We start from the raw sequence: 25356 nt of genomic DNA on the forward strand, positions 1-25356 counted from the left end.
CCCTCTGTAGCCAGTCATGGCTTTAGCTAAAAAAAAAAAAAAACTGCAGCAAAATCTGCAACAAAAAAAGCTGCGTTTCCACAATGTGTGGCCTTAGCCTAAAGGTGAATTAGAATATCCATATTCACCAACCTAGCAGCAATGCAATGTATGGTTCAACCAGTTTTTATTGAAAGTGTACAATAATCAATACTGAACTACACATTCATGCGAACCAGGCTCCATATCTTCAAGAAATAAGACAGCTTGAAGCAATGCAATTTACTCAGCTCTTTATCAAACATGACTAACCTTTAATAGGATTCCATTAAAAATGCAGCAATTTTAGATGTACTTCTTGATATATAAATTGATGTCATACTAGGCTCCATTTAAGAAGGGGCTGTGCAAAATATTTCTGAGCACTCTATAAAGCTTGCCATACAGAACAAGATGGCACATGTTGTAGCAGGCACAGAAATGTCAAGGAATGCCTTTGAATCCTCCTTGGCATTATGTACTTCCATTGTTGTTTTTTTAAGGTCTAATTTTACATCAAAGTAACCACAGTCAATAAATCAGCTATATGTTATAAGGAAGTAGCAAGCAAAGCGTGCAGTGGTGTTCTCACCTCACTTATCAAGGCCCATACAGTGGACTCTGTAAGAATCTTCAGACGGATGGCTTTGATTTTCCCTAGAGAACTGCTGATTTCCCCTTCAGCAATGCCATTCTGAAATTTGCCTATGTGAAACAATATGTAAATGTAGAAATGTACAAAACTCCACAACAGCAGCTTGAGAAATGACATACTGTCTACTATTTGGAATAAAATAAAAGGAAATATGGGCAAAATTGTGGCATCAGACTGCAAGCACTTGACATAGTAAGCTTAGCTAGTTATGAGCTGTCACAATGAGTGTAGAGGTCTTTATATAGTAAAATAACATGGGAAGCTTTTCATTTTTATTGTATTTATCCCTTGTTACCAGTATGTTCTCCTTAAAGAGACACAGTACCCCTTCTGACCCACGTCCAGGACCTCTCACTCAGCCAGCCAGTAACCTGGTGAAAGGCAATAATGCCAAGACAGATGTCTGAAGACAAATCAATCTTCTTTTTGGAACAGTTATTTAGTCTCAGTTTTATTTTAAGATTACTGTATGCTACTATGCTTTAAGAAAACCATGCATTGATCTATAGGGAGCCACCTTCTAAAAGGTATTTTTCCAAAAAAAAGGATTTATATGTGTTATCCTTTCCCAGTGCATACATGGTCTAAGTCTCTGTACGCTGCAAAGCAACCTCTCGAGACAATATCTTCTTAAAGTGTAACTAAGCTTTCTGACAACTTTTGATTTTCTGGCAGTATTTGTGTCATTAATACATTTTGTAATATATTTTGTTAACAAATTTTGGCTCCTTTCTGTGAAGTCCTGCATTTTTTCACTCTTTCCTGGCTTCTGTATCGAGAGCTGTTCCTGCCTCTCACTGAACGCTATGGTGTACGGGAGTACGAGACTGTGTAAGAGGTATAGGAAATGAGGTTTAGGGGAGGGTCTCTTCAAAAAGTTATATCTCTGACATTATGAAGTGTACAAACTTGCCTTTTTGTCTCCTATGAAAGAGGATATTCTCTTCTTCCATGTGACACTAAGGTGCTATCTAAATTATTTCCAAGAAAACACAGTCGGGAGAGGCAGGAACAGCTCTCAATACAGAAGCAAAGGAAAGAGTGAAAAAATGCGGGATTTCACAGAAATGATGCAAAATTTGTTAATAAAGTATTTTACAAAATGTACTAATGCCACAAATACTGGCAGAATATCAAAAGTTGTGTGAAAGTTTACTTACACTTTACAGCACACAGTAACCTTTCTGATTGACATATTCTGTTCTGCAAAATTCTTTTGCATGACATGGAAAGCAATGTGAGATTATCTGGGATTATGACCACATGGAAGAGAAATCCCGTAAAGGTTTACTAAATTAGTCCTACAGGCTGCTTCTATGGTATGTACAGCCTGTGTTTTGAGTGTATATACAGCACATTGCTGCCTGCTTGTTCAAACACTGAAACATAAATCACATGGCATTTACCTATTTGTATGAATCCTTCTTCATCTATTAGTGCCTGTGGCACATTATTAACTTTCTAAGAAAAAAGAAAAATGAATGTTAATAACCATATCTGCATTTGTAAATGTTTTGCTATTATTATTTATGTATATAGCACCAGTAATTCCATGGTGCTTTACAGCACACAAAATATACTAAGAGATATAATACTAACAGTGACTGACTGACACAGTGGGATGGAGGGCCTTGCTTGCGAGGGCTTACAGTATATGAGATTGTTATCTATTATTCTGGGGAAGGCAATCTTTGTGTTCTCAAGTATAATAGAATTACAAGTCCAGTACGCCCTGCCATGTATATGCAGAACATGGTGGATCAAGTAGCTCTATACTCGCAGAACCACAGGCTGTAACAAATGCTATACCCGTGATGCCATAAATAGGAAAACAATATTAGGGCACAGTGGGATTTACTATTGAAAAGGCGTCAGAATTCTGGTGCAATTAGTACATAAAAATTGTATACCACATCTAATGGGTTAAACACTTTGTGTGTCTGTGTTAAAACCCTATCATTTTATTATTAAAGGAGAACTCCCACAAAAACACTTCTTCCCATCCCTGTACCCATCATCTGATTCACTGTCACTATCCAGGTTTCTTTCATGTATCCATGTAATCCGGCTTCTTCTCAGGGACCATCTTTGCTCTCATATTTCTATTTCTCTTTGCTTTCATTCCATAATGTAAAGCACAGCAATACATGGGCAGCTAGAGACTATACTATATCTACCTGCTGAAAGGCAGTGCAATTGTCTATATTTCCTTAAGAGACTATAAGTATACAGTTAGAGAGTCTGAGATCCTTCACTACAGCTGTGTGACAGGAGCTATCTGCTCCTTTGTAGTTAGTGACAGACATTTTTGTCTTCCTATGTGGAGTCAGTGTGGTACAGTCCACAGTGAAGAAAGTCACTTTAGCTCCTGCATCATTCCTGGTACATTTTGTTAGATCTGAATGATATTCACATGCCCAGCCAGAAGTAAAGAATTCAGACTGAAAGGAATAACGAAATAAGGTAACACTGCCTGAGGTATATATGCTTGTACAATACATTAGAGGCTGCACCAAGTACACTCTTTCAGGTGAGCTGACCATCAGTTTGCTTCTACTTTCTGTACCTTGTCCGACAAGAGGGTGGACTTATTGGGAAAGGGCTGCGATTTTTCATAAAAAGAGGTTAGGCCTAAGACATGGCGCCATTTACCAAAAATGTTCCAAATTTTTGAGGCATTTTTTTGTCATAAACTAAGACATATAGGTGGTGTAAACTTAGGTTGGGCAGTTTAAAGATACGCCAGACTTATCATCCAGCATCAACCACTGTGATAAATCTGGCACATATTAATCTTAGTAAATTATTAGTAAATCTGCCTAATACATGTACAGCATAGTGGCTAGATATTGATGTATGTCATCAATTAGACTGGAGGACTATAATGCTCATTGCATTCTCCATCTTTTCTATATTAGTAAAACCCAAAACGCGTGCCTTATTTTCAAGTGTTGCATAGATATGATCATTTGTAAAGTGACATAGGTGTGGGTTTTCTTCCAGCATGCAAGGACCATCCATCCACATAACATAAGGAAGGGGGTCTTTATAATGCAAATGGTTAAAAGTAACACCTCAAGCAAAACTGACACAGTGGGACAGAGTTACTAAACCTGTCTAACAGACAGTGGAAACTCAGTAGCTGCATAATGCATTTGGTGCATCTATAGACAGTAAGATCTAATCTTACAGCCCCCAATGGTTGTATTCCGGTGCCATGGCTCTTAACCTAAACCAATGCATGCAACACCTCTTTATATTCTAGCATTTATGCAATACAATCAGTCTTCTCTACCTGGTGTCTTCTTCAGTACTCAGTAAGCACAAGCAGAGAAGACAAGCTGGATTGCTCAAGTATCAGAATACAAACCATTGGTTCATGCACATGGTTTAGTTTGCAGAGCCACAATGCTTCGGAATAGAGGTATTGCTCATACACTTAGGGGGTGGTGCTTTGCAAACAGAAGAAGAATGGTGCTGAGGCTATTGAGGGCATGCCTCAGGTGCAGTAGACTCCTAATTTACATGAGGAATACAAGATCAATATCCTGATAGTCAATATGTACATTCCAGAAACAAAGGTATGTTTAGAATGTGTGTAATGGCCCCTACAATGCCCTAGGTGCAGTTTTACAGCCATTTGCATGATGGTAGACTCTTTTAATATCAAGACTGTCACAACCTAAGTAGTAATAATCAAGAGTATAATGTTTATGCATATAATAAAATGCTACTTACCATTGCAGGTAAGACCTGTACAGTAGTGTTGAAGAGTTTGTCACCTGGATGTTCAATGTTTCCACTTCTAAACAAGTATCTGTTTTAAAAACAAAACAAAAAACATCTCTTTATGGACGTCCAGTATATTCATCATTCCTCAGGATATAGATAGGTTGGGGTTATCCAATGAAAACATAAGTTCTCTGGTGTCAGGGACAGCCATAATAACAAATTGAGGCAGTGAGGAACGGACATTGATGATGACAGGGGTGTGCACAGAGCACAGGAGTAATGCCCCACTTACTCTGAGAAGATTCAATTACATATATAAAAAATTTTGGGGGCAAAATGGCAGAATAGATTTCTTCACCACAAGTCTGCCCAGAATAGCCTTTTCAAAAGCTATATAGTGGTGAGATTAGTTAAAAACAAAAATAAATAAATAAATGATAGACTCTTTTTAGTAAATACCTGTATTTTTCATGAAATAACAATATTTCATTATATCAGATAACCTTTGTTTTCAGCACAAAACTACTATATGAAAACTTGAGCTCACAGAAACAAGAGATTAAAGGGGTTGGGATAGATGAAAGTGGGGTAAAGATGGTAAGGATGGTACAAAATAAGAAACGAAGCATAAAGCTCAATCCCTCTACTTCAGTGCAGCAGGGGATTGAACAAGTAATGCTACTTTTTTGGTTTTGAGTCACATTTTTAGTTGAACTTAGACAAACCCTTTAAAATCAAGGTACAACACAAAATATGTACGGTTTTATTTTATTTTATTTATTTATTTTAAAAAAAAAACCAGTCAAAGAAAAACGGCAGAGTTAAACACTATAGAACATAGTAATAATAGTACATATACAAAATTCCAACAATGTTACCATTTTATCTTAGGGTGGGTTCACACTACAGTTATTCACTGTCCATTGCTCTTATCTGTCACAGGATGAGAGCAACAGACATTAAATGACAGATGCAGATGGAATGGGTGACAGCAACTGATATTAATAACGTAAGGGTGAACGTAGCCTAGGACCTGTATTCTGGCCAATCCTAGCCATGTAAGTACAGTAAGTTTATACAGTTTTCTATTATGATTATGCTATAGAGAATATTAGGGAGAATATCAGGCACAGGTCACAATAATTCTGGATTAAAGAGATCTAACTGTATAACAACTAACAATATAGACATAGAGTCCAGGAGAAATACTAGAATGAAAGGAGTTCCTGGAATTATATCTACAAGCAATTGTGCCTATAGTATCTGGTTTCTCTTATCTTAAAACCAGGTGACTCCTGCCCTATTGCTCTTAAGAAAACACTCAGAATCAGGTTAGGCAACTATCCTGTGACATTTGTCAATGTTCACATATCTAACATATCTGTTATGCAATTGTCTTGCCTTAAAACCCACTTAGTAAGTTTAAAGTTTTAAGGACTTTCCCTTTTTTAGGCTAAGGCCCCACAGGTGACATGTATAGTAACATGTGCTACTTATTTCTGTCATTAAAAACCATATGTACTTCTTCCGCAAAAAAAACAACAAGTAAACCCATCCTCAAAAAGCACCGTGTAAGCCTAGCCTCAGGCCTCATTTAGACATACCCTGCAAAAGAAAAATTCAATCCATAGATTCCGACTTACTTCGCTATAGTTGAAGTCTAATATTGTTGTAGATATCACTAAAATGAATACTAGTTTTTCCACAGCTCCAAATCTTTACGGCAATATTAAAAATGTGACTTCTGTATCTGCTGCAACTTTGGATAATTGTTCACATGAGCATTTATCAATACAGGTTAAGTTTTATGGAGAGGAAATATACAATATTTCCCTATGCAAAACCCACCTATTCTCTCCGGAGAGTCATCTATATGGACAACTTACTTGTCAACTCGGTTTCCTCTTCTGCAGGGCTTGTGTGCTGCACTATAGTATGCAGTATAAGACCCACCAATACTCAACTGCTTTTGGGCTAATGTACAAATAAAAATGAAAAAAAAAACCTACCTAATGAATTTTAGCCAAATTAAAGCCAGACCTGTTTTATTTACCAAACTTACCCATCAAGCAGCTGGGGTTCTTCAAACTCAAACAGGATGTAATCCCCGGCCACAGGAGAAAAGGACCAGAAACACTCCTCCCCCGTGTAGGCTTTTTCCAGGCTGTATTGTTGGTATACTTTCAGGCTGGTGCTGAGCTTAGCAGCCGGATTCGGATGAGGTTTATGTAACGCCTTCTTGTCAAAGTCTTTATCCTGCCAGTGCAAGAATATATAATATAAAATAGCAATTTATTACAGGCAGCCAAACAGTGCAAAACATGGCATGTTACTAATATATCCAACTCATCAACTGTATAATACATTAATTTCTTATACACAAGCATTTGTTATGTGGGAAGGGAATAGTGAATTTTTAATTTTTTTTTATGTAGATTGTGAGCCCTGTATAGCGATCACAATGTACTTTTTTTTTTCCTATCAGTACGTCTTTGTAGAATGGGAGGAAATCCACGCAAACACGAGGAGAACATACAAACTCCTTGCAGGTGTTGTTCCTAGCGGGATTCGAATCCAGAACTCCAGCGCTGAAAGGCTATAGTGCTAACCACTGAGCCACCGTGTTGCCCCTGCTTGGAATAGTGAATCTTAATAAAGAATATACCTTTAGATTCTGTATTTTTCCAGCCAATGATGAATGTGTTCCAACATGCTGGAATAGGGATGGACGATACCGAATGCGCAAGTTGGACTTTTGTCGGTCACAGTGTTTCTGGGAAGAATAGTAATCACATTCCTTAAATTAGTATAAAGCAATATATTTATATATTTTGTTGTTTTTTTTTTTTAAATTATTATTATTTTTTTTTTTTTCCTTTTATGAGCATACATAAACAGATAGCATAGTGGACTCCTATGTCCACAATGAGAAGACAGTCAAATATAAAAGTTATACTGAATCTTGTCCCATGAAACTGCACATCAATCTGCCCAGCTCCTGCTACCTACCATTTCCACTAAAGCTATAGCTCAGAATTATTTTCACTAAACCTAAGTCTGCAGTTTCAAGGGGCTGCAATTACCAAATGCTGCAGCCTCTTCATTGTCTACATGTCTCTAGCTACCTGCATGGGGTCTGTTTCATAGCAGAGGTGTAGAATATGACAGCTTTGTCCCATTAAAAAGGAAGTTGGAATATCCTGCGCTACCATTTTTTAGTTGATGGTGCAGGTAAATAGACCCATATAAACAATAAAAAAATGCTCCAGCTCTAACCCAAATGCCATGGACCTTTAATCTCTTAAAGACACAGTCTAAAAGTACCTTATGGCTAAGGCCCCACGTAGCAGCCCGCACCAAAAAAGCATAGGCATAATTGACATGCTGCAATTTTCAAAACCAAGATGCTGCGCATATTTATCCACAAGGGGTGGATGACATGCACTCCTAAAACTTTTAGGGTAAGTTCACACAGGGTTTTTTGGCCACCTCAGGTTCCAGACCAAAATATGGGCAGCCACGGCTGAAAGCCGAAGCACTGCACCGGCATCCAGTCACGCACTCTGCTCCGGATTAGGCCCAATGAATAGGCCTAGTCAGGAAGAAGGAGTGTCTTCAGGCTGAATCGCGAGGCAAAACGGCCTGAAGAATGAGTATGCCGTTTCTTCCAGCTCTCGGAAAAAAGAACTGACTCCTATTGATTCAATGGGAGCTGTCTTTTTGGTCAGGATTTTGAGGCGGAAATGGCCTCAAAATCCTGACCAAAAAACCCTGTGTGAACTTACCCATAAGTGGGTGATCCCGAGTACAAAACAGTTGTATATGTTGCTGTAAATTGCCAAAAATATGTATCAGCACCCCCTGAACTCATGTTTGACCTCTTAGTTCGCGGGTAATGGAGCAGTTTGTTAGCTGTTAGTTAGGGTAAGTTCCAATGGTTAAAAAATGAATAGGAAATCCTCTTCATTTTCCACTACTGTTTTTGGGCCAGACAGGGGACTCAGTTGGGCTTTCCGCTGCTCATTAGGCTCAGATGAATGGGCCTGATCAGCAGGGATCGAGCAGGACACCTATTTTTTCAGTGTCTTACTGTAATCTCTGCCTCCCACTGAAAACAATGGCAAGCAGAATCTCTTCAAACCTGCATCAAATTCCTCAGTGTGAACATACCCTTACAGCTAACACCCGCTTCAGAAGCCACGCTTAGGCCGGGTTCACACGGAGTATTCTGGCTCGTGATTTGATACGAAGACGCTGTGGGAGCTTTTGCGGGCCGTATACGCTCCCATTGTTTTCAATGGGAGCCGGTACCGTATACGCGGCGCTATTTTGCGGCCGCCGCAAAATCACGCCCGCAAAATAGCGCCGTGTATACAATACCGGCTCCCATTGAAAACAATGGGAGCGTATACGGCCCGCAAAAGCTCCCGTGGCGTCTACGTACCAAATCACGAGCCAGAATACTCCGTGTGAACCCGGCCTTACTGTAATAGTATGTCCAGATGCGCCTTGGCATCTAGGCTTAAATGAGCTGATCAGTGGGGTGCTGAGAGACAGATCTACACAAATCTGTCATTGAAGGTGTTCCCTTAGTAAAACAGGAACACTGTTAATGTTGTGAAAGTGTGTAAACAATCTAATTAAAATTTGCATGATTTACTGATACAACAGTGGAATATAGGGATAAAAAATATTTAAAAAGAAACTCACTGCATCTTTTTCAGGATTGCACACTTTTACCCAGAGATAATGATCAAGGAGCCAGTCGATGGGTTTATCTTTGTAGAACATCAAAAAAAATTCTGCAAGATGGGGTAGATCTTTACACTTAAATAGCTTTCCTAAAAAAAAAAAAATAATAATTTTTAAAAATAATTAAATTATATAACTAATAATTTATAATAATAATTAACATATAATTAATATAACAATAATCAAAAACGTAAATGCGATCCTCCACAGTTACCAGTCTATAAAAGGAAGGGTCAACCAGTAAAAATTAATACGGGCGCATTTATTAGGCTACTTGCTTACACCTTTTTTGGCGTAAATTGTGTCTCTTTGAGGTCTTTGTTTGTGCTATGCTTCATTTAGGATTTGTGCCTTTTTTCACACTGTAATGCTACTCTCACCACGGTGTATTTATAAATGCAGATATAAATCCAAGCACTCCAATTTGTGATGCAAAGTGGAGATATAATTCATTGGTGTTTCACCATTGGTAACATCAGTACCGTAATTCATGCAGCAATATATAGTAATAGCCATGCAGTACTTGATATATAAATTCGAACAACTTAGGTCTTTCCCAGACGTTTCGGAGATTCACCACCTTCTTCAGTGGGAAATGACGGATACCAAGATAAATAATTGCAATTGTAGGGTATACATGTAGACATGCAGTATGTGCCGAAATTAAGGATCCAGGCAGAAAAAAGGTAGTAAAGTGTGCTTCAGAGCATGCTGGTGTGAGCAGTAGTGGCACAAAGCATAGTTGCAAAAATGTATTTATGAAGGTGCAAAAAATGCGTAAATGCATCCCAGTCTATCGGCAGCGTAAAAGAGCCCGTCAGGTTAGAATGCATTAGAAAGGGGCAATTGTGTTTTTTTGACAAAAAACGGGCAAAGTGCACATGGCCAAAAAGGTGCTTCTAAATTAACATGTGCAAAACATTTAACAAGGAGGTGCGCGGACATCATAAATTTGAACTACAGTAAAATTAATCTGATAAAAAGTGCACCTTTTAAATGTATGGCCAAAAAAGAGGTAGATTATGAATAAACCCCATAAAGTGTGGGGTAATGGAGTAGTCCCCCTTTAAGGCCGAGGCCCCATGTTGTGAATACGCAATGTTTTGACTGTGGCCGAAACGTTGTGGGAAGAAATGCAGTGTATTACAGTACCCGCAAAGTGGATGAGATTATAATAGGGACAGAATGTCTGCAGAGAAAAACTCTGAGGACTTTCTGTGAAAAGCGATGTGCAAAAAAAACGTGATGCGCTTCTGTCGCGTTTTTTTCCTTCAGCTCACTAAGTGGGGCCTGAGCCTAACTCTATATAATGTTTGTTCTTATAGGTCCAACTTACAACCCCTTAATGGTTAATTTAACATAAGGCTGAAGGTAGACATGTATGGATTCAGGTTTTTGTCTTTACAATGTGCTGACTATATTGCACCTGGGTGGTGGCCATGAAAAGTTACCAAGTCTGTTATGCAAATGTATAGGATCTTCATTTGTGGTGATGTTTTGCAATATAGGTGTACACTTTTCAATAAACTGAGTTAAAAAAAATAAGCAAAACAAAAAAAAAAAAACATATGTTTTCCAAAAACGCAAGAGTTATTATAAGTAAAAATGCAGGTGTATTATTGCACCCTTATTCATATTGGCATTAACATTAAAAAAAGGACTCCCTTTAGAAACACAATTTTTGACAGACAATGCAGTTAAAAACTTCTCTTTACACAAGCATAAGAAAACAATGCGCCGAAATACAAGCGTACCATATGTTTGAGGTAGCAATGCTTGTGTATTTGCAGGCTTTTGTATTATTTCAATATATTTATAAGAAGATACCATTGAAGAATTTATTAAGATTGGAGATTCTAACAGTAGTCTTAACTGATTCCCTGAAAAGCATTTGACTAGCCAGAATTACTAAGACGTTCTGGCCTCCCACCCTACTCTGCCCACTGTCTAAAAAATGTGGCAACCAGAGCGCAGTGTGCCAAAGTGCGCCAAAAATGCACCAAGTTGAGGTACATTTGCCTTGATAAATGCCACTGTCTTAGTGATTGGAATTTCCAGAAATGGGACACACAAAATTTGCTTTTTTTTTTAGATGGAAATTGTATTATACAGAATCTATGAAGGATACAGATTCATTCACGCTGTCCATACCGTAGGTTAAGACAGTTTCATTGTAAATAAACAGAGGTGCTTTTATTATGTTGCACCATTCGTATTGGAGTCAAATAACAGTGATAAAACGTAGCGTTCTCATTACACAGACGTGAACCTTTGCACTGTCAACCTTCTGTTTCATAATATATATATGCATATAGGCAAAGGGGTGCATCAGCTCAGTCTGTAGTACTTTGTAATGCAAAGAATTACTTATATCATCATAATGACAGGAAGTTATAGAAAGACTACATGACATGACCCCTATGTCAGAGGGAAGGAAAGATGGTCAGATCAGGTGCACAACCTCCCACAACTTGCTGTATTCCCAGGCCTTTTATCACCTTTTATCAGGACTTTGTAATGTCAGGCTATTTACATGCTATAAAAGAAGAAGAATTTCTTGTTTGTAGGTTTCATTGTACGGCTTGTCACTCCGTATTCAGCATGAGATGTGATAATAATGAGCCGCCCTAAGTTAGTCTCAGTAAAGCCAGGTATTACACTGATCTCCCATCTATTTGCATAAATAGACTTTTCCTAAAGAAGAAATATGAGACAGAGTCGTGGCGTTTGGGACAATTTGGGGTAGAGTCGGAAAAAGTCACTGACTCAGCTTCAAAATAAAATTATTAATTATTTTTAATATTGTTGGGTGAGTAGGTGGTTTGGCCTAACAAGTCCATAGCCCTGGAGACAATCCCTTTATACGAAACCTAAAGTTAAGGTCCCATGTAGTGAGCCGCAGACAAAAAACGCTGTGGGAAAAGATCGCAATGGAAAAGCACTGCGGAAAGAAAATTGATGCATTTCTACCACAGGCTTTCCCACAGTGCTTTTTTGCTGTGGCCCGCTACATGGGGCCTTAAGGGTAAGGCTCCATGGGCCAGAAATGCCGCGCTAAAGTGCTGTGGGAACAACCGCGGCGTGAACGCATTGCGGTTCTTCCCACAGCGCTTTGAACAGAAAGTTTGTAGAGTTTCCCTCTGCGGACTTTCTGTTACAATTATAACTATGGGAAAGCCACCAGCGTTTCCGTAGATATAATTGACATGGTACAATTTTCAAAACTGAGATGATTTTTTCCGCAAAGTAAGCATGGGATTCGCACGAAATTTGCAAGTACTGTAAAACGCCGTGTTTTTTTCTGCAGCGTTTTCGCTACGGCCAAATTGCAGCGTTTCCGGCCCGTGGGGCCCTGGCCTAACTTTAGGCTGAGGCACCATGTTACGGAAATGCAGCGTTTTTTTTGTTGCAGATTCTGCTGCTGCTAAATGGCTACAAAAGAAATGGGAAACATAGAATAACTACTTATACTTTTACCTTCTGCTCAATCCACTCCTGGCTTTGACCCATAAAACTGCAACAACAACAAAAAAGCTGCTTTCTGCAAAGTGGGGCCTCAGCCTTATGAGAAAATTATAGTTTCTATCTGATTGCAATCTACAATTTTTGAGTTCCTTATAATTTTACTGCCATACTACACATTGACTAATATACGCTACACATTCACATGTACTATAATACACATATGTCAATGAGTAATTCCCAACCTTTAACCAAGGGAAAAACCCTCTTCCTGGAATAAAAACTATTTCACGCCTACTATACATGTCACAGTTCTCACTGTCTTACCTAGAAAAAGGGTGGTTAGGAAACACTGATGCAGGTAGAAACAGAAACAGATGGCAGCAGTGCTAACAGATAGTTTCCTAAAGTCTTTCTAATGACCTCCAGGACCATTATTTTTAGTGTAAAAACTATATCATATCCAATTGGCAGACATAAAACTAATTACTTGTAAAGTGCAGCTTGTCCACGGCACAATTCCCATATAAATAGCCATGGGTATTATTACACAATATGAAACACTAAGGTTGGCACAAGGAGCATGAAAGTGATCCAATACTTCAGGAGAGTTGCAAAACAGTGAATGGTTGCAGGTCCTTCTGACTATAAAGAACGGAATGCTCATCTAAAATCCCTATGGGTATGTTGAAGTAAAAGTCTGAATTCTCCTTTATCCATTTCTAGTCATGTCATACTCCAAGCTGATCACACAGTAACTACAATACTGATTCCTCTGACATTTAGGGTAAGTTCACACAGAGATTTTTGGTCCAAAACCTGAGGAGGAGGCATGCAGCCGCGCTCCACTCCGGATTAGGCCCAATGAATGAATCGTGAGGCAAAACGGCCTGAAGAATGAGCTTCTCGCTACTTTTTTCCGGGAGCCGTCTTTTTAGTCAGGATTTTGAGGCCATATCAAAAATCTCCGTGTGAACTTACACTTATACATCCCACAGCTCCTCTAGCTTCCTGCTGTACCAAACTCTGTACTTTTACATTCCAGCTTAATATCCTAAATTATTTGGCTGTGCTGATTGACAACATCTATAAATTGATAACGCTATTATATACTGCTAGTTACATATCCATTGTTCAGTTTCCAAATAGTTCAAAGATATATGCACTGCATCATGCACATTGTATCAAAAATATATATAGATCAAATCAAATCAAATCTACAAATCAAATCTATATACAGTCTTACCCTTGGTTCACATCTGCGTCAGTAATCCGTTCAGGGGGACCCCCCCCCCCCGAAAGGATTACCAAACGCATTTGCAACCAGTGTGCAGTGAAAGTACATGGACCCCACAGACTATAATGGGGTCCGTGTGCTTGCTGTGAAATCTCCGCACAAGTCATGCAGACAGGAAAGTAGATTGTGAAGTACTTTCCTGTTCACATGTCCCCTGTGGAGATCTCGCAGCAAGCACACGGAACCCATTATAGTCTATGGGGTCCATGTGCTTTCACTGCACACCACAAGCAAATGCGTTCGGTAGTCCGTTTGGGGGGGACGAGGCAGATGTGAACGAGGCCTGAGTCATAAGTGTTGGTATCCCTAAAATTTTTCCAGTAAATTAAGTATTTCTCCCACAAAATTACTGCAATTAAGGCGGGTTCGCACCTAGTCTCTGCTTTAGCCAATCCAGCGGGTTTCCATCTTCTGCCCCAAGAAACTGGGCAGGGGATGGAAACCCGGCGCTAAGTTTTCAAACCCATTCACTTGAATGGGTTTGCAAAGTGACCACCCATGTGTGTCTTCTGCCTCTCCGTGGCGAAACTGTTTTTTCTTAACCAGACACAAAGTCCTGCATGTCCGACTTTATGTCTGGTTAAAAAAAATAGTTTCACCGTGAAGAGGCAGAAGATGATTGAGTTTGAAAACTGAGCGCCGAGTCCGCCCCTATCCAGTTTCTCGGGGCAGAAGATGGAAACCAGCCAGATTGGCTAAAGCGGAGACCAGGCGCAGGTAAGAACCCGCCCTAACACATGTTTTGTTAAACACATTTTGCTTATTTTCTTTGTGGGTATTGGAACAACATTAAAAACTGAGAAAAAAAAAGTCAAAAATATAATTTCATATAAAACTCCAAAAATGGGCCAGACAAAATTACTCGCATCCTCAACTTAATATTTGGATGCAAACCCTTTTAAAAAAAAAAAACTGAAATCAATTTACTTCCTAAAAGCATCAACAAGCTTCTTACACCTCTCAACTGGAAATATGGACCACTCTTCTTTTGCAAACTGCTCCAGGTCTCTCATTGGACAAAAGAACTTCAAGTGCTCTGGAGATGGACTTGTAACCTTGAGACTGTTGATATTTTTCCGCAATTTTGGTGCTCAAGTCCTTAGATAGTTCTCTTAGTCTTGGTTAACACATCAGTATGCCATGTCCGTTTGAATTCAGTTTGAGACTTAAAACGGACTGATGCACATACTGATTGTATACTGACACCTTATGCTGATTGCAAATGCTGTCTGTGCCCTAGAGGACAGATAAGGGGATTAAAATTAGAAAATTGTAAACAGAGTAGAGATAAGGACATCTATTATATGTCCTTATCTCTATTATATGTCCTTATCTCTACTCTGTTTACAATTTTCTACTTTTAATCCCCTTATCTGTCCTCTAGGGCACAGACAGCATTTGCAATCAGCATAAGGTGTCAGTATACAATCAGTATGTGCATCAGTCCGTTTTAAGTCTCAAACTGAATTCAAACGGACGGATGGCATACTGATGTGTGAACCAAGCATTACCTGCTTTCTTTTCTCAATGCTTACGCTAGGTTCACACCTGCGTTCAGCTGTCGATTCTGTGGTTTCCGTCTTCTGCATGCCAGAAGACGGAAACCACAGACCAGGTCCGGCCGTGAGCGGCGGTGAGCGTTTTATGCTCTCCGCCGTGAAACCGTTTTTTTAAAATCTGAATACAGAGTACTGCATGTCCGACTCTGTGTCCGGATTATAAAACCCGGTTTTGCGGCGGAGAGCATAAAACGCTCACCGCCGCTCACGGCTGCACATCTTTCTCACCCATTCATATTAATGGGTGAGAAAGACTCCTGCAGGTTTCCGTCTCCTGCTCTGTTTTATGCAGGAAACGGAAACCTGAAGTATGGAGTGCCGGGTGCAGATGTGAACGAGCCCTTAGTGTGACACACACAGGCTCCTTTTTTGACTTCAGTTGTGATTTTTTTTTTTTTATATTGCCCACACCTGTTACTTGCCACAGAGGAGTTTGAATGAGCATCACACATACATTATAAAATATCTTACAAAAATGTATTTCATCCTTGTTGCATTTCACATTCTCAAACATCTCCTTTTACCATTTTTTATCCAACTAGATGTACATTTTTTGTCTATTTAGGTTTAACATATGTTGTCTGGGCTCCAGCAGACATGAAACAGTTCATTCATGGACAAAACTGGAACATTGTGTAAATGCAGACAGACAGGACAGATAAGCAACATACCTCATGCCCATATTGTGCAATGTAAATATTTATTACAGAGGAAACCACAAACCCATGCTTCCCATAGATTGGTTTACAACCGCTAATATCCTGCTTTTTCTGGATCAATAAATAAAATGGTTACTCTGATGGCATCAGATAATGTAATCTGGTACATCTGCTAAGAGTTGTTCTCAGAAGCACTTACATGCAATACAAGGTCATGGGATATTTGTTTAGCTCCTTTTCAGTTATGAGGTGGAAGCTTCAGTTTGTATTATGCACTGCATATATTGTAAACAATATGGACTATTGCATGCAAGTTTGGTCATATTTATCATCACTATTGGTTACCTTGAACAGCGTTATATATTTTCTTCCCATCTTAAACATTTATGCTGTAACTAGGATATGCTATAAATACCTGACAGTTGAGGAGTCCATCACGGGACCCTTTACACAGTTACAGTCATAAATTAAGTGAAAAGACCATGTCATTGGAGTTTGTAGAGTTATTACCTGTATTTTGTATAAACTGCAACAGCAGGCAGCTCCTTAAAGAGGACCTTTCATCACCTCAACCAATTCTAGTTCTTAGTATCTATTAATAGGCGTTGTTCCGCTGATTTTAACACAACTGGAATTTTCTCTCTAGGCTCCGCCATTCCCGAGTAGCACAGGTAGTTTTGATCCCCGATGTGCTATTTCAGTTCTGTATTGTCAGAAGGGCAGTGTCAGGCAGGGGATGTGATTCAGAGCTCCAATGAGAGACAGCCAATGTCCGAGTTAGGAATCACACCCCTTGCCTGCTGAAGCCTCACACCGCCCTCCTGACAGTACAGAGACTAAATAGCATATTGGGCCCAAAACTAACAGCATGGAATGGTGGGGGCTAGAGAAAAAATTTGAACCTGGCTAGAATCAATGGAGCAGCGCCTGTTAAAGAGAATGTTGGGGGTAGTGAAAGGTCATGAACTGTAATCTAAATGACTAAATGGAATGGTATGGTTTTTGATTTGAGATGAGGTAACCTGAATAACAACTCCAGTTCTGTGTGTGACTACCTGGCCATAACAGGAGATTTCATATATGTCTATTTTTAATGGAATCTGGACAGTGACATATAACATGCTTGTGTGGCTCTGTTACACTCACCAATAAACCCAAGCTGTGAGAACTCAAGTATAAGCCAGTCATCAGTGGTCTGTTGGGTAGCAAAGTCCTTGATGGATTGGAAATAATCTGGCTTGGCAATAATGTCATCTTCCAACTGTCAAAAGTGAGAGAAAATTGGTCAAGAAGGCGGTACTCTAAAGACGGTTTTAGCAAATGTAAAGCACTGAGAATATTGTGCTAAAATAATACTATAATGTGGTTAGCGGTCACAAGACTCACTCAACTTTTTACAAACTGCTACTGAGACTCACCCTTAAACACCTAAACTCTTCTCTTTTTGGTCTGACCTCATATCCTTCCTACATTTGCATATAAAGTATTATGAATGATGTTGTAGACAGTTACTATGATAAAAAAAATCTTCATCTTTACCCTCTTCTGTGCAAGAAAGATTACAATAATGGTCTAGAAACCCCTGACATATTTTCCCTCGAACATTGGCTTCAACTTACATTGGCTTTTACAAATATGTCCCTCCTCTACTATTGTACTTGAGCAGGAAATTTCCCCACAAATTTGAGAAAATCTCCACTGTTAGAGATGTTTGAAACTGCTACTTAGCCCCCTTGCAGGTGACCATTTGAATGGTCTTTGTGCTATGCAGGTTTTTCCTGGATAGCAAACTAACCCATTCATTTCTATGGGCCTGTACATATGACCGTGAATTACACGGTTAGGGCCCATTCACACTACGGATACGCTGACTGATTCTGAAATGAAAACAAAGTGAATGGGAAGCACTCGCGTGTACGGTTCGGAATGAGCCAAGTGAGCCGTACACGCGAGCGCTTCTCATTCACGTCAATGGGAGTGCTCGTAGAGAAAAAAGCAAAAAATTGGAAAAGAGAAAAAATTGGAACACAACTGGAAAACACATGCCAATATGTTCCTTTGTATGCTCAGCTGATATGATACAAATCTATTTAGCCATATTTACAATAACACCTGTTCTTTTGCAATGGTTTGCCTCTCCTCACAGCCCCTCCCGTGTGCCTTCCCTCTTTAAATTACAGGCATTGCATTTTACCTGTTAAAAAAGAAAAAAAAAAACACACATGGCCTCTCTCTTTCACTCTCACCTAACAGGTTTACTGCAGTAATAAATACTTGTATACTGATTATACAATGCCAGAGTATTTTTACCTAGAATTAGGTGTTGCTGTTCCTCCTTAAATTAATGAATAAATTGACACTCCCCTTGTCAATGGCGTCAATGGTAGCAGTGCTGAGATAGCATCAACTTTTTGTGTACAAAGGTAAGCTTGTGTACAAATGTAGCTTTGTTTATCTACTTCTCAATTATAAATCCAGTGTCAATACATTTATTTACCAATTTCCCTCATGTACCGCAATGCACATCATTTCTGCATCTACAATTATTGTACTGGCTGGTCACTGGTTTGTATAGCCTTTGTTTCTTTCCCAATTTTGTATAAAAGATGGCTGCACATGTACTCTCTGAAGTGTAAACTGATACACATTTCATCTTCTAACACTAGTAACATGCTGAAAAAGCTGTATAGTTTATGGCAGAGGTCTCTATTAACTTAAAGAAGAAAAAAAACCATACATATTTATTCTTGAGCTCTCTTGAGACCAAAAAATGCTTTTAGATGAGGAGCTTGATATCATTTGATATCCCCATATACTGAAATTTTCTATTTTCTTATTGTTTGTTAGCCTCACCTGTACACACACGTATATGCCTTGAAGTACATAAAGCCTTTCAGTGCTACAAGCTAAATATCACCAATCCATCCCATCTTTCATCCTGCCCTTTATTAAGAAGGTTAATGCTATTAATGGTTAAACATTACTGCCAATGGCTAAATCCAAGTGCTGCCAGGTGTACAGAAAATAGATCTTTAAGCCAACAGGAAAACGTATCCGACTCAATCCTGATACAGTTACAGAGAGTTTTCCCATAATAAAGATGGTCCTGCTCTATAATACCATCATAACTATTGTGACCCATTCTGGCTTGAGGTGAAGTTGGGAAAAAAGTTTTTGTTTCTGACTTCGAAATAGAACAGTTTATTTTGAATGATGTCAGACAACTATTGTTATTATATAAATTGATACATTGTTCGTTACATATTTACTTTCATAGGAATTCAATCACTAGTTTTTTTTTTTGTTTTATTTAAATAAATTAGAGGATCTATACTGCTTTTGACTGACCACTGCCTGACACCACCCTCCTGACAGTACAGGGACTAAATCGCATATCAGGCACCAAAACTAACTGCATTGATTGCTCGGGAACAGTGGGGAGTAGTCTGTTTCAGAATCGTTGGAGCAGAAGCTATTAAATGTTGCAAATAGCTGGATTTGTTGGAGGTGGTGAAAGGTCCTCTTTGAACAGTGTTACGATCCCACCAAAACAGATTGTCATCCACATTGTATATATACTATATATGAACAGTTTTTAGTCTTCCTGTTTTATTTGAAGTCTGATGTATTCTTAAACAAATACAGCCTACATGTTGGATTTGTTCTTAGTTCTGATCTCAAATCACTGACGTGGAACATGTGTCCCAGTGGGGTGGTCAAAATGTACTCCAGGTATGATAAGGGTGTATGTAGAGGTATAGAGAGTGTGCATATGACATATGGTAGATATATAGAAATAATGTTTCTAGTTGTCTATATAATGTATATGACCTTTTTATAAAGTACCAGCTGGTACCCGCGACTTCGTCTGCGGTGATTGTAGAAGTAGGTATATACAGGCGTGGGTAAGGTTTTCGTACTGTGTATAAGGGATGGGATATGAAATGTAACTTTGTATCTTGTTTTTTCTGTAATTCAGAGAATACGTGAGACTTTTGTGTTGCAGTTACTTTGTATTTGAGCTGCTATATATACGGTGTTGTGAGAAACTTTACATAGTGACTTTGGGACAGAGGTATTTGAAGTTAACCCTTTCCCGCCGATGGCATTTTTTGATTTTCGTTTTTGACTCCCCTCCTTCTAAACCCCATAACTTTTTTACTTTTGACCATTTTTCCCGCTACGGCGTTTACCGAACAGGAAAAATATTTGTATAGCTTTGTAGAGCGGGCGATTTCGGACATGGGGATACCTAACATGTATGTGTTTCACAGGTTTTAACTACTTTTATATGTGTTCTAGGGAAAGGGGGGGGGGGTGATTTGAATTTTTAATCCTATTTATTTTTATATTTTTTTTACTTTTTTTTAAACTTTTTTTTTGCATTTATTAGACCGCCTAGGGGTATTGACATGGGTGGGCGGTGTCGCAGATTGTCAGAGCGGTGGGGGTCGGCAAACATGGCTGCTCCAGAGTGTTAAAGAGCGCCTCCTGGAGTATCGGTAAGGGGAGGGGCAAAGTGGTAAAGTATATGTATATGTGATTGTGTGGGGTTAGGGGCGAGGCTGTAGAGGGCAATATGAATTTTGTGGCTTGCTATGGTCCAAAGTGTGTGAGATTGCAGAGATGGTGGTGTGAGTTTGGGGTTTGTGGGGGTCCTGGCACAAACGTATGTGCGCTATTGTGACGAAAAGTAGCCTATTGTTTAATCGGGTGTATTAACTATGTTTGTGGAAAATTTCAGCCAAATCGGTCGAGCGGTTTTTCCCGTGATTGAGGAACAAACATCCGAACATGCAAACATCCAAACACACAAACCCACAAACTTTCACATTTATAATATTAATAGGATAGTGTTATTCAGGTTCTGTATGGAATTTACCTACTACATGATTTCTCAGAGGACAGTTACTAGGTAGGTTCTTAGTTCCTATTCTGCACTCTAGTTTTCTGGCTGCTTGTGATGCTGTTACACTGTTATATTCCTAATGATTTAGGCACATACAGCAGCTAGGGCTGATGGGGTTATAGTATTACTTAATATACTATGTAGACTAATCCATAATACCCACAAAGTAATTCTGTATATATACCTCTATTTATATTTTTTAAATAAAGGATTTTAACCGCTATATGCTGTATGTGACCAACAGGTTAATTTTACATGTGGAGCAGCACAAAGACAAAAGTAAATACCTTTAGGCTAAGGCCCCACGTACTGTGATGGAAACAAATTGCGGTTTGTCCTGCCGCGCTTTTTACAGAAACTCTGCAGAGTCTCCTTGTAGACTTTCTGCCTCATTTACACCTCTAGGAAATCTACCAGTGTTTCCATAGGTATAATTGACAGGTTGTGACTTTCAGCAATATGTGGAAGGGACTGTAATAAGCAGTGTTTAAGACACTTGGGGCCGCGGCCATAAGAAAGGAAATACCACAGCAAAAACTGTGCCGTTTTATAGTCCCTGCAAAGTGGATGGGATTCTAACAAATCCCATTGACACATTGCAGGAAAATACCCACACCGTAAATGCTGCTGTTTACAAAACTGTTGCATTTTTGGGAAATCGCAGCATGTCAATAACACAGCTGGCATTTTTTGTCTAGGTATAATTGAAGCAAAGAGTCTGCAGAGGAAAACCAAGGTAAAAATATTTGATTTCAGTTCAGAAAAGATCTAAGACCAGGTAGGTCCAAAATATTTGGTGTGCGTCATAATATACTGTAAGGATACAGTATCATGGAATAATCACTTTTTGTTACTACAGCCCTCCTTACATGTCTATTTGAGTAGCCAGCTGTTTCCAATAGGACATCTCTTACAAAAAAGCAATTCTGCCATGTTTTTTTTCCTGGTATAATTTTTCCTATTTACATATAATGTAATTATTGATGTATATGGTATTGTTGTGTCCCCCGAGTCAATGATCTAGAATACTACAGCTTCTTTCATATCCCATGGTCGCATCGACACTCATCTTTCGTTATCTCCGGCTTTGATAAAGTCTAATGCGCATTTTGCTTCTGTCTATTGTGGATTGAATTGCCAGCTTTTATTCTTATCTTTCAGCTGTGGCATTATTCGGTTCCTTGGCTGGAGTCCTGAGAGACGCCCAAAGTCTCTTGGGGACATGGTGGACGATGTGAGCCAACAACGTAGAAACTGACACACCGAACTCTAAATCCTTTCAAATCCCATGCTGAATAAGCCAGGCAGAAGCTGAAAGGGGAAAGTGATTCTACTGAAGAACAGATAAAACTTCACAATTACTTCCCATGTGGGTAATATTTTGTGTGTCATCTTAGCCGAGCACATAACCTTTGTCTTTATAGGGAATGGCACCTTAAACCAATTATTTTTAATATAAGTATTTGTTGGGTGTTTTATTAATTTGCATGTGACTATCCACATAAAAAAATCTATCCACTGAAGAACACATAGAAAGTTAAGATGTCCAGTTTTCTTAAGCTCACTTTTCAGCTTTACTGTGTCACCTGGGGCATGGTCATCATAGATATTTCATTAATAGAAAGCTGGAGGCCTAACTAAGGCAGGATATAGTATATAGATAACACTCTGTATGTGGCACCTTTGTCACTCTATGTCTTCCTAATAGTCAATGGACACTTTTCTGTCCATTGACTCTGATACATTAAATCTGCCATAAAGCATAAAGGCTTAAAACATCAGACTGCGACCCACACACCTTACTGACTATACATTTTTAGCATAAAAATAAATCTAAGTGTTTAGAAAACAATATTTGAAGGCATATTTTTAAAGGGTGTCACTTCCCGTAGTCATATTCAACTGCTACAACATTACAGGACACATTACAGTGATAAATCATTTACCTTTGTTATGTATGTCACTTCAGTTAGATTTAGAGAAAATCATCCATGAAGTTTATGCAAATGAGAACAGAAAAATGAAGGCCAGCCCCCAGTTCACCAAACTCTTCATCCCCATATGACTTCAAAGTTGCTTTTCTTCAACTTCAGACATTGTAATGTGCTCCGTAACCCGCTGGTGACCGGTGGATTTATGTTCGGGGGAGATGAGTCTCCCTGTAATTGATTTTCTAACTAATTGATTTTCATATATGTATGGGACTACAAAAACACTCTTTTTTAAACTACTATATAGAGGGGTGTTAGGTGAACATTTTTGCAATATACTTTATTAATGTATTTTACTTCCTTTTAGTAGAAGACTGGCTCTAAAGTTCACCCCAACAATGCCCTCACCAAGCATTGCCAGAGACGTCCATCAGTGTGTACTGGGCAGATTTATTATTATATATTATAAGCACTGGCATCAGTATTGAGATTGCAGCTTCCATCTGGCCCATAAGCCAAGGAGCCACAGATTACCCCTAACCACACTAAGGATCATTAAACTCTTTAGCATCCGTAACCATCACTATCAAGAGTTTGCTGTAGGGATGAGGTAATGGGCCCATGAGCATGAGATTTTTCATGTGATTAGCAGGGCTAGTAGGGCAAGTGTTATGTAGTCAGAAATGGGAAAGGCAGAGACGTCAATAATCAGTTCCTGCCATTGCAAATAGGAATTTTGCTGTCTTCAAAAAGCATCTGTCACCTCCAGCAGTCACACACTTTCTTGGCAGATGCAGGAGTTTCAGCATACAAAGTCGTAAGGTTACATGTCTACTAACTGGTTACACAGATTTGTACATTACAGAATAAAACCTTACTTTACTAAGCCTAATGTAAAGGAAAAGATATAAATGCTAGATAAGCGGATCAATCACAAAAAAATTATGACAAAATAAAGGAAACCTCCGCGTACTTCTTGTGAAAAACGCTGCATGAAATACTGCAATACATTGCCGCTGTGGTTTTTCCAGCAGTGATTTTTTTTTTTTTTTTTTGCTGTGGCATTGCCCGCTATGTGGGGCCTTAGCCTTATTGTAATATTTCCCAATAACCATTCTGCTACTCTAATAATGAGGACGAAATAGATATTTCAAACTTAGATTACAATGGCATACCAGTAAAAAAAAAAAACAAACATTTATTTCATTGTGCTCTAAGAATCTATAAGCAAACACTGATTGAGAATATCTCAATATCTGATACAGTCTCCCTAGTGAGCCAAAGCTAGACATAGGCCCATTGACTGCAGTGGAATGATATTTTGGAACTAACACCTAAATTATGCCTAAGTGAGGACTAATGACTGTCCCAACTTGTCTCAGTACAGAGTACTGTATATAAAACGCATAGTCTCTTACTGAAAAACTGGTCTGTGGGCGGATGTAATGGGTGTGGATGTGATAGTGCTCACTTGTTCTACATGGCCATGCTGGCCTGAGAGGGTTATTTATTTAATAAATATATGAGGGAATATGTATAAGTTTGGATTTATTTAAGTTGTAACACCTTAAAAAAATCCAAAACTTTGAAAAAAATTTTTGTTGGGGCCAGGTGTACCTTTCTTTTCTTTATATCGTTTTGGGGAATGTCTGAAGTTTTGATCGTCTTATTCAAATATTTTTGGGAGACAAAACAGCAATTTCAAAATGTTGTATAAAGGACCAGTGACTCCAGAGAACTGCTTCCTACAACCAATAAGTATTAGGCTGAAGCCCCACGTAGCGTAAACACCGCAGTATGGCCGCAGCGGAAACACCACAGCAAGAATTACAGTGTTTTACAGTCCCTGCAAAGTGGATGAGATTCTAGAAAATACTCGCAGCGGAAATGCGCAGATTTTTAAAACCATCGCGTTTTTGGAAATTGCAGCATGTCAATTATACCTACAGAAATACTGGCGGTTTCTGTATCAGTATCATTGAATCAGAAAGTTTGCAGAGGAAAACTGTGTGATCTTTCTGTGAAAACCTCTGCAGGAAAAACAGCATTGATTTTCTGCTAAGTTTTTTCCCGCAACGCTTTTTAGCTGTGGCTCGCTAAGTGCGGCCTTAGCCTTATGACGCTTTTATTGTATCCTGGAGAGTGAGGTTTAGCAATGCAGCTTCTAATAACTACTGCTGGAATCATTCTGGATTGTCAGAAATACAGACTGAAGAAATAAGTTACATTTACATAATAAAAGTAAACTTTATATAGCACCAACATGTAGAACACCGTGGATAATGGGAAATGTAGGAACAAAATACAAAGTTATATAAACTAAAATACTGACAATACATGACCTATGTCCAGCAAGAAGATATGTTAAAAATTATAGGCTAC

At 38.9% G+C, this 25356-nt stretch overlaps 1 protein-coding gene across 1 annotated transcript in view; it reads right to left on the reverse strand.

The window, feature by feature from the left end:
* Positions 1-25356, reverse strand: part of MGAT4D (MGAT4 family member D) — a 77341-nt gene that overhangs the window by 3159 nt on the left and 48826 nt on the right. Inside the window, exons 8-14 of the mRNA XM_075284985.1 lie at positions 17281-17395; positions 9116-9246; positions 7071-7178; positions 6468-6661; positions 4412-4490; positions 2080-2134; positions 611-723 (exon numbers count right to left, since the gene is read on the reverse strand). Of these exons, the coding sequence (XP_075141086.1) occupies positions 611-723; positions 2080-2134; positions 4412-4490; positions 6468-6661; positions 7071-7178; positions 9116-9246; positions 17281-17395 (795 nt within the window). The remainder of the gene's footprint in view (positions 1-610; positions 724-2079; positions 2135-4411; positions 4491-6467; positions 6662-7070; positions 7179-9115; positions 9247-17280; positions 17396-25356) is intronic.

This window comes from Leptodactylus fuscus, chromosome 1 (genome assembly GCF_031893055.1).
Source record: "Leptodactylus fuscus isolate aLepFus1 chromosome 1, aLepFus1.hap2, whole genome shotgun sequence".
In the NCBI taxonomy this organism is placed as follows: domain Eukaryota; kingdom Metazoa; phylum Chordata; class Amphibia; order Anura; family Leptodactylidae; genus Leptodactylus; species Leptodactylus fuscus.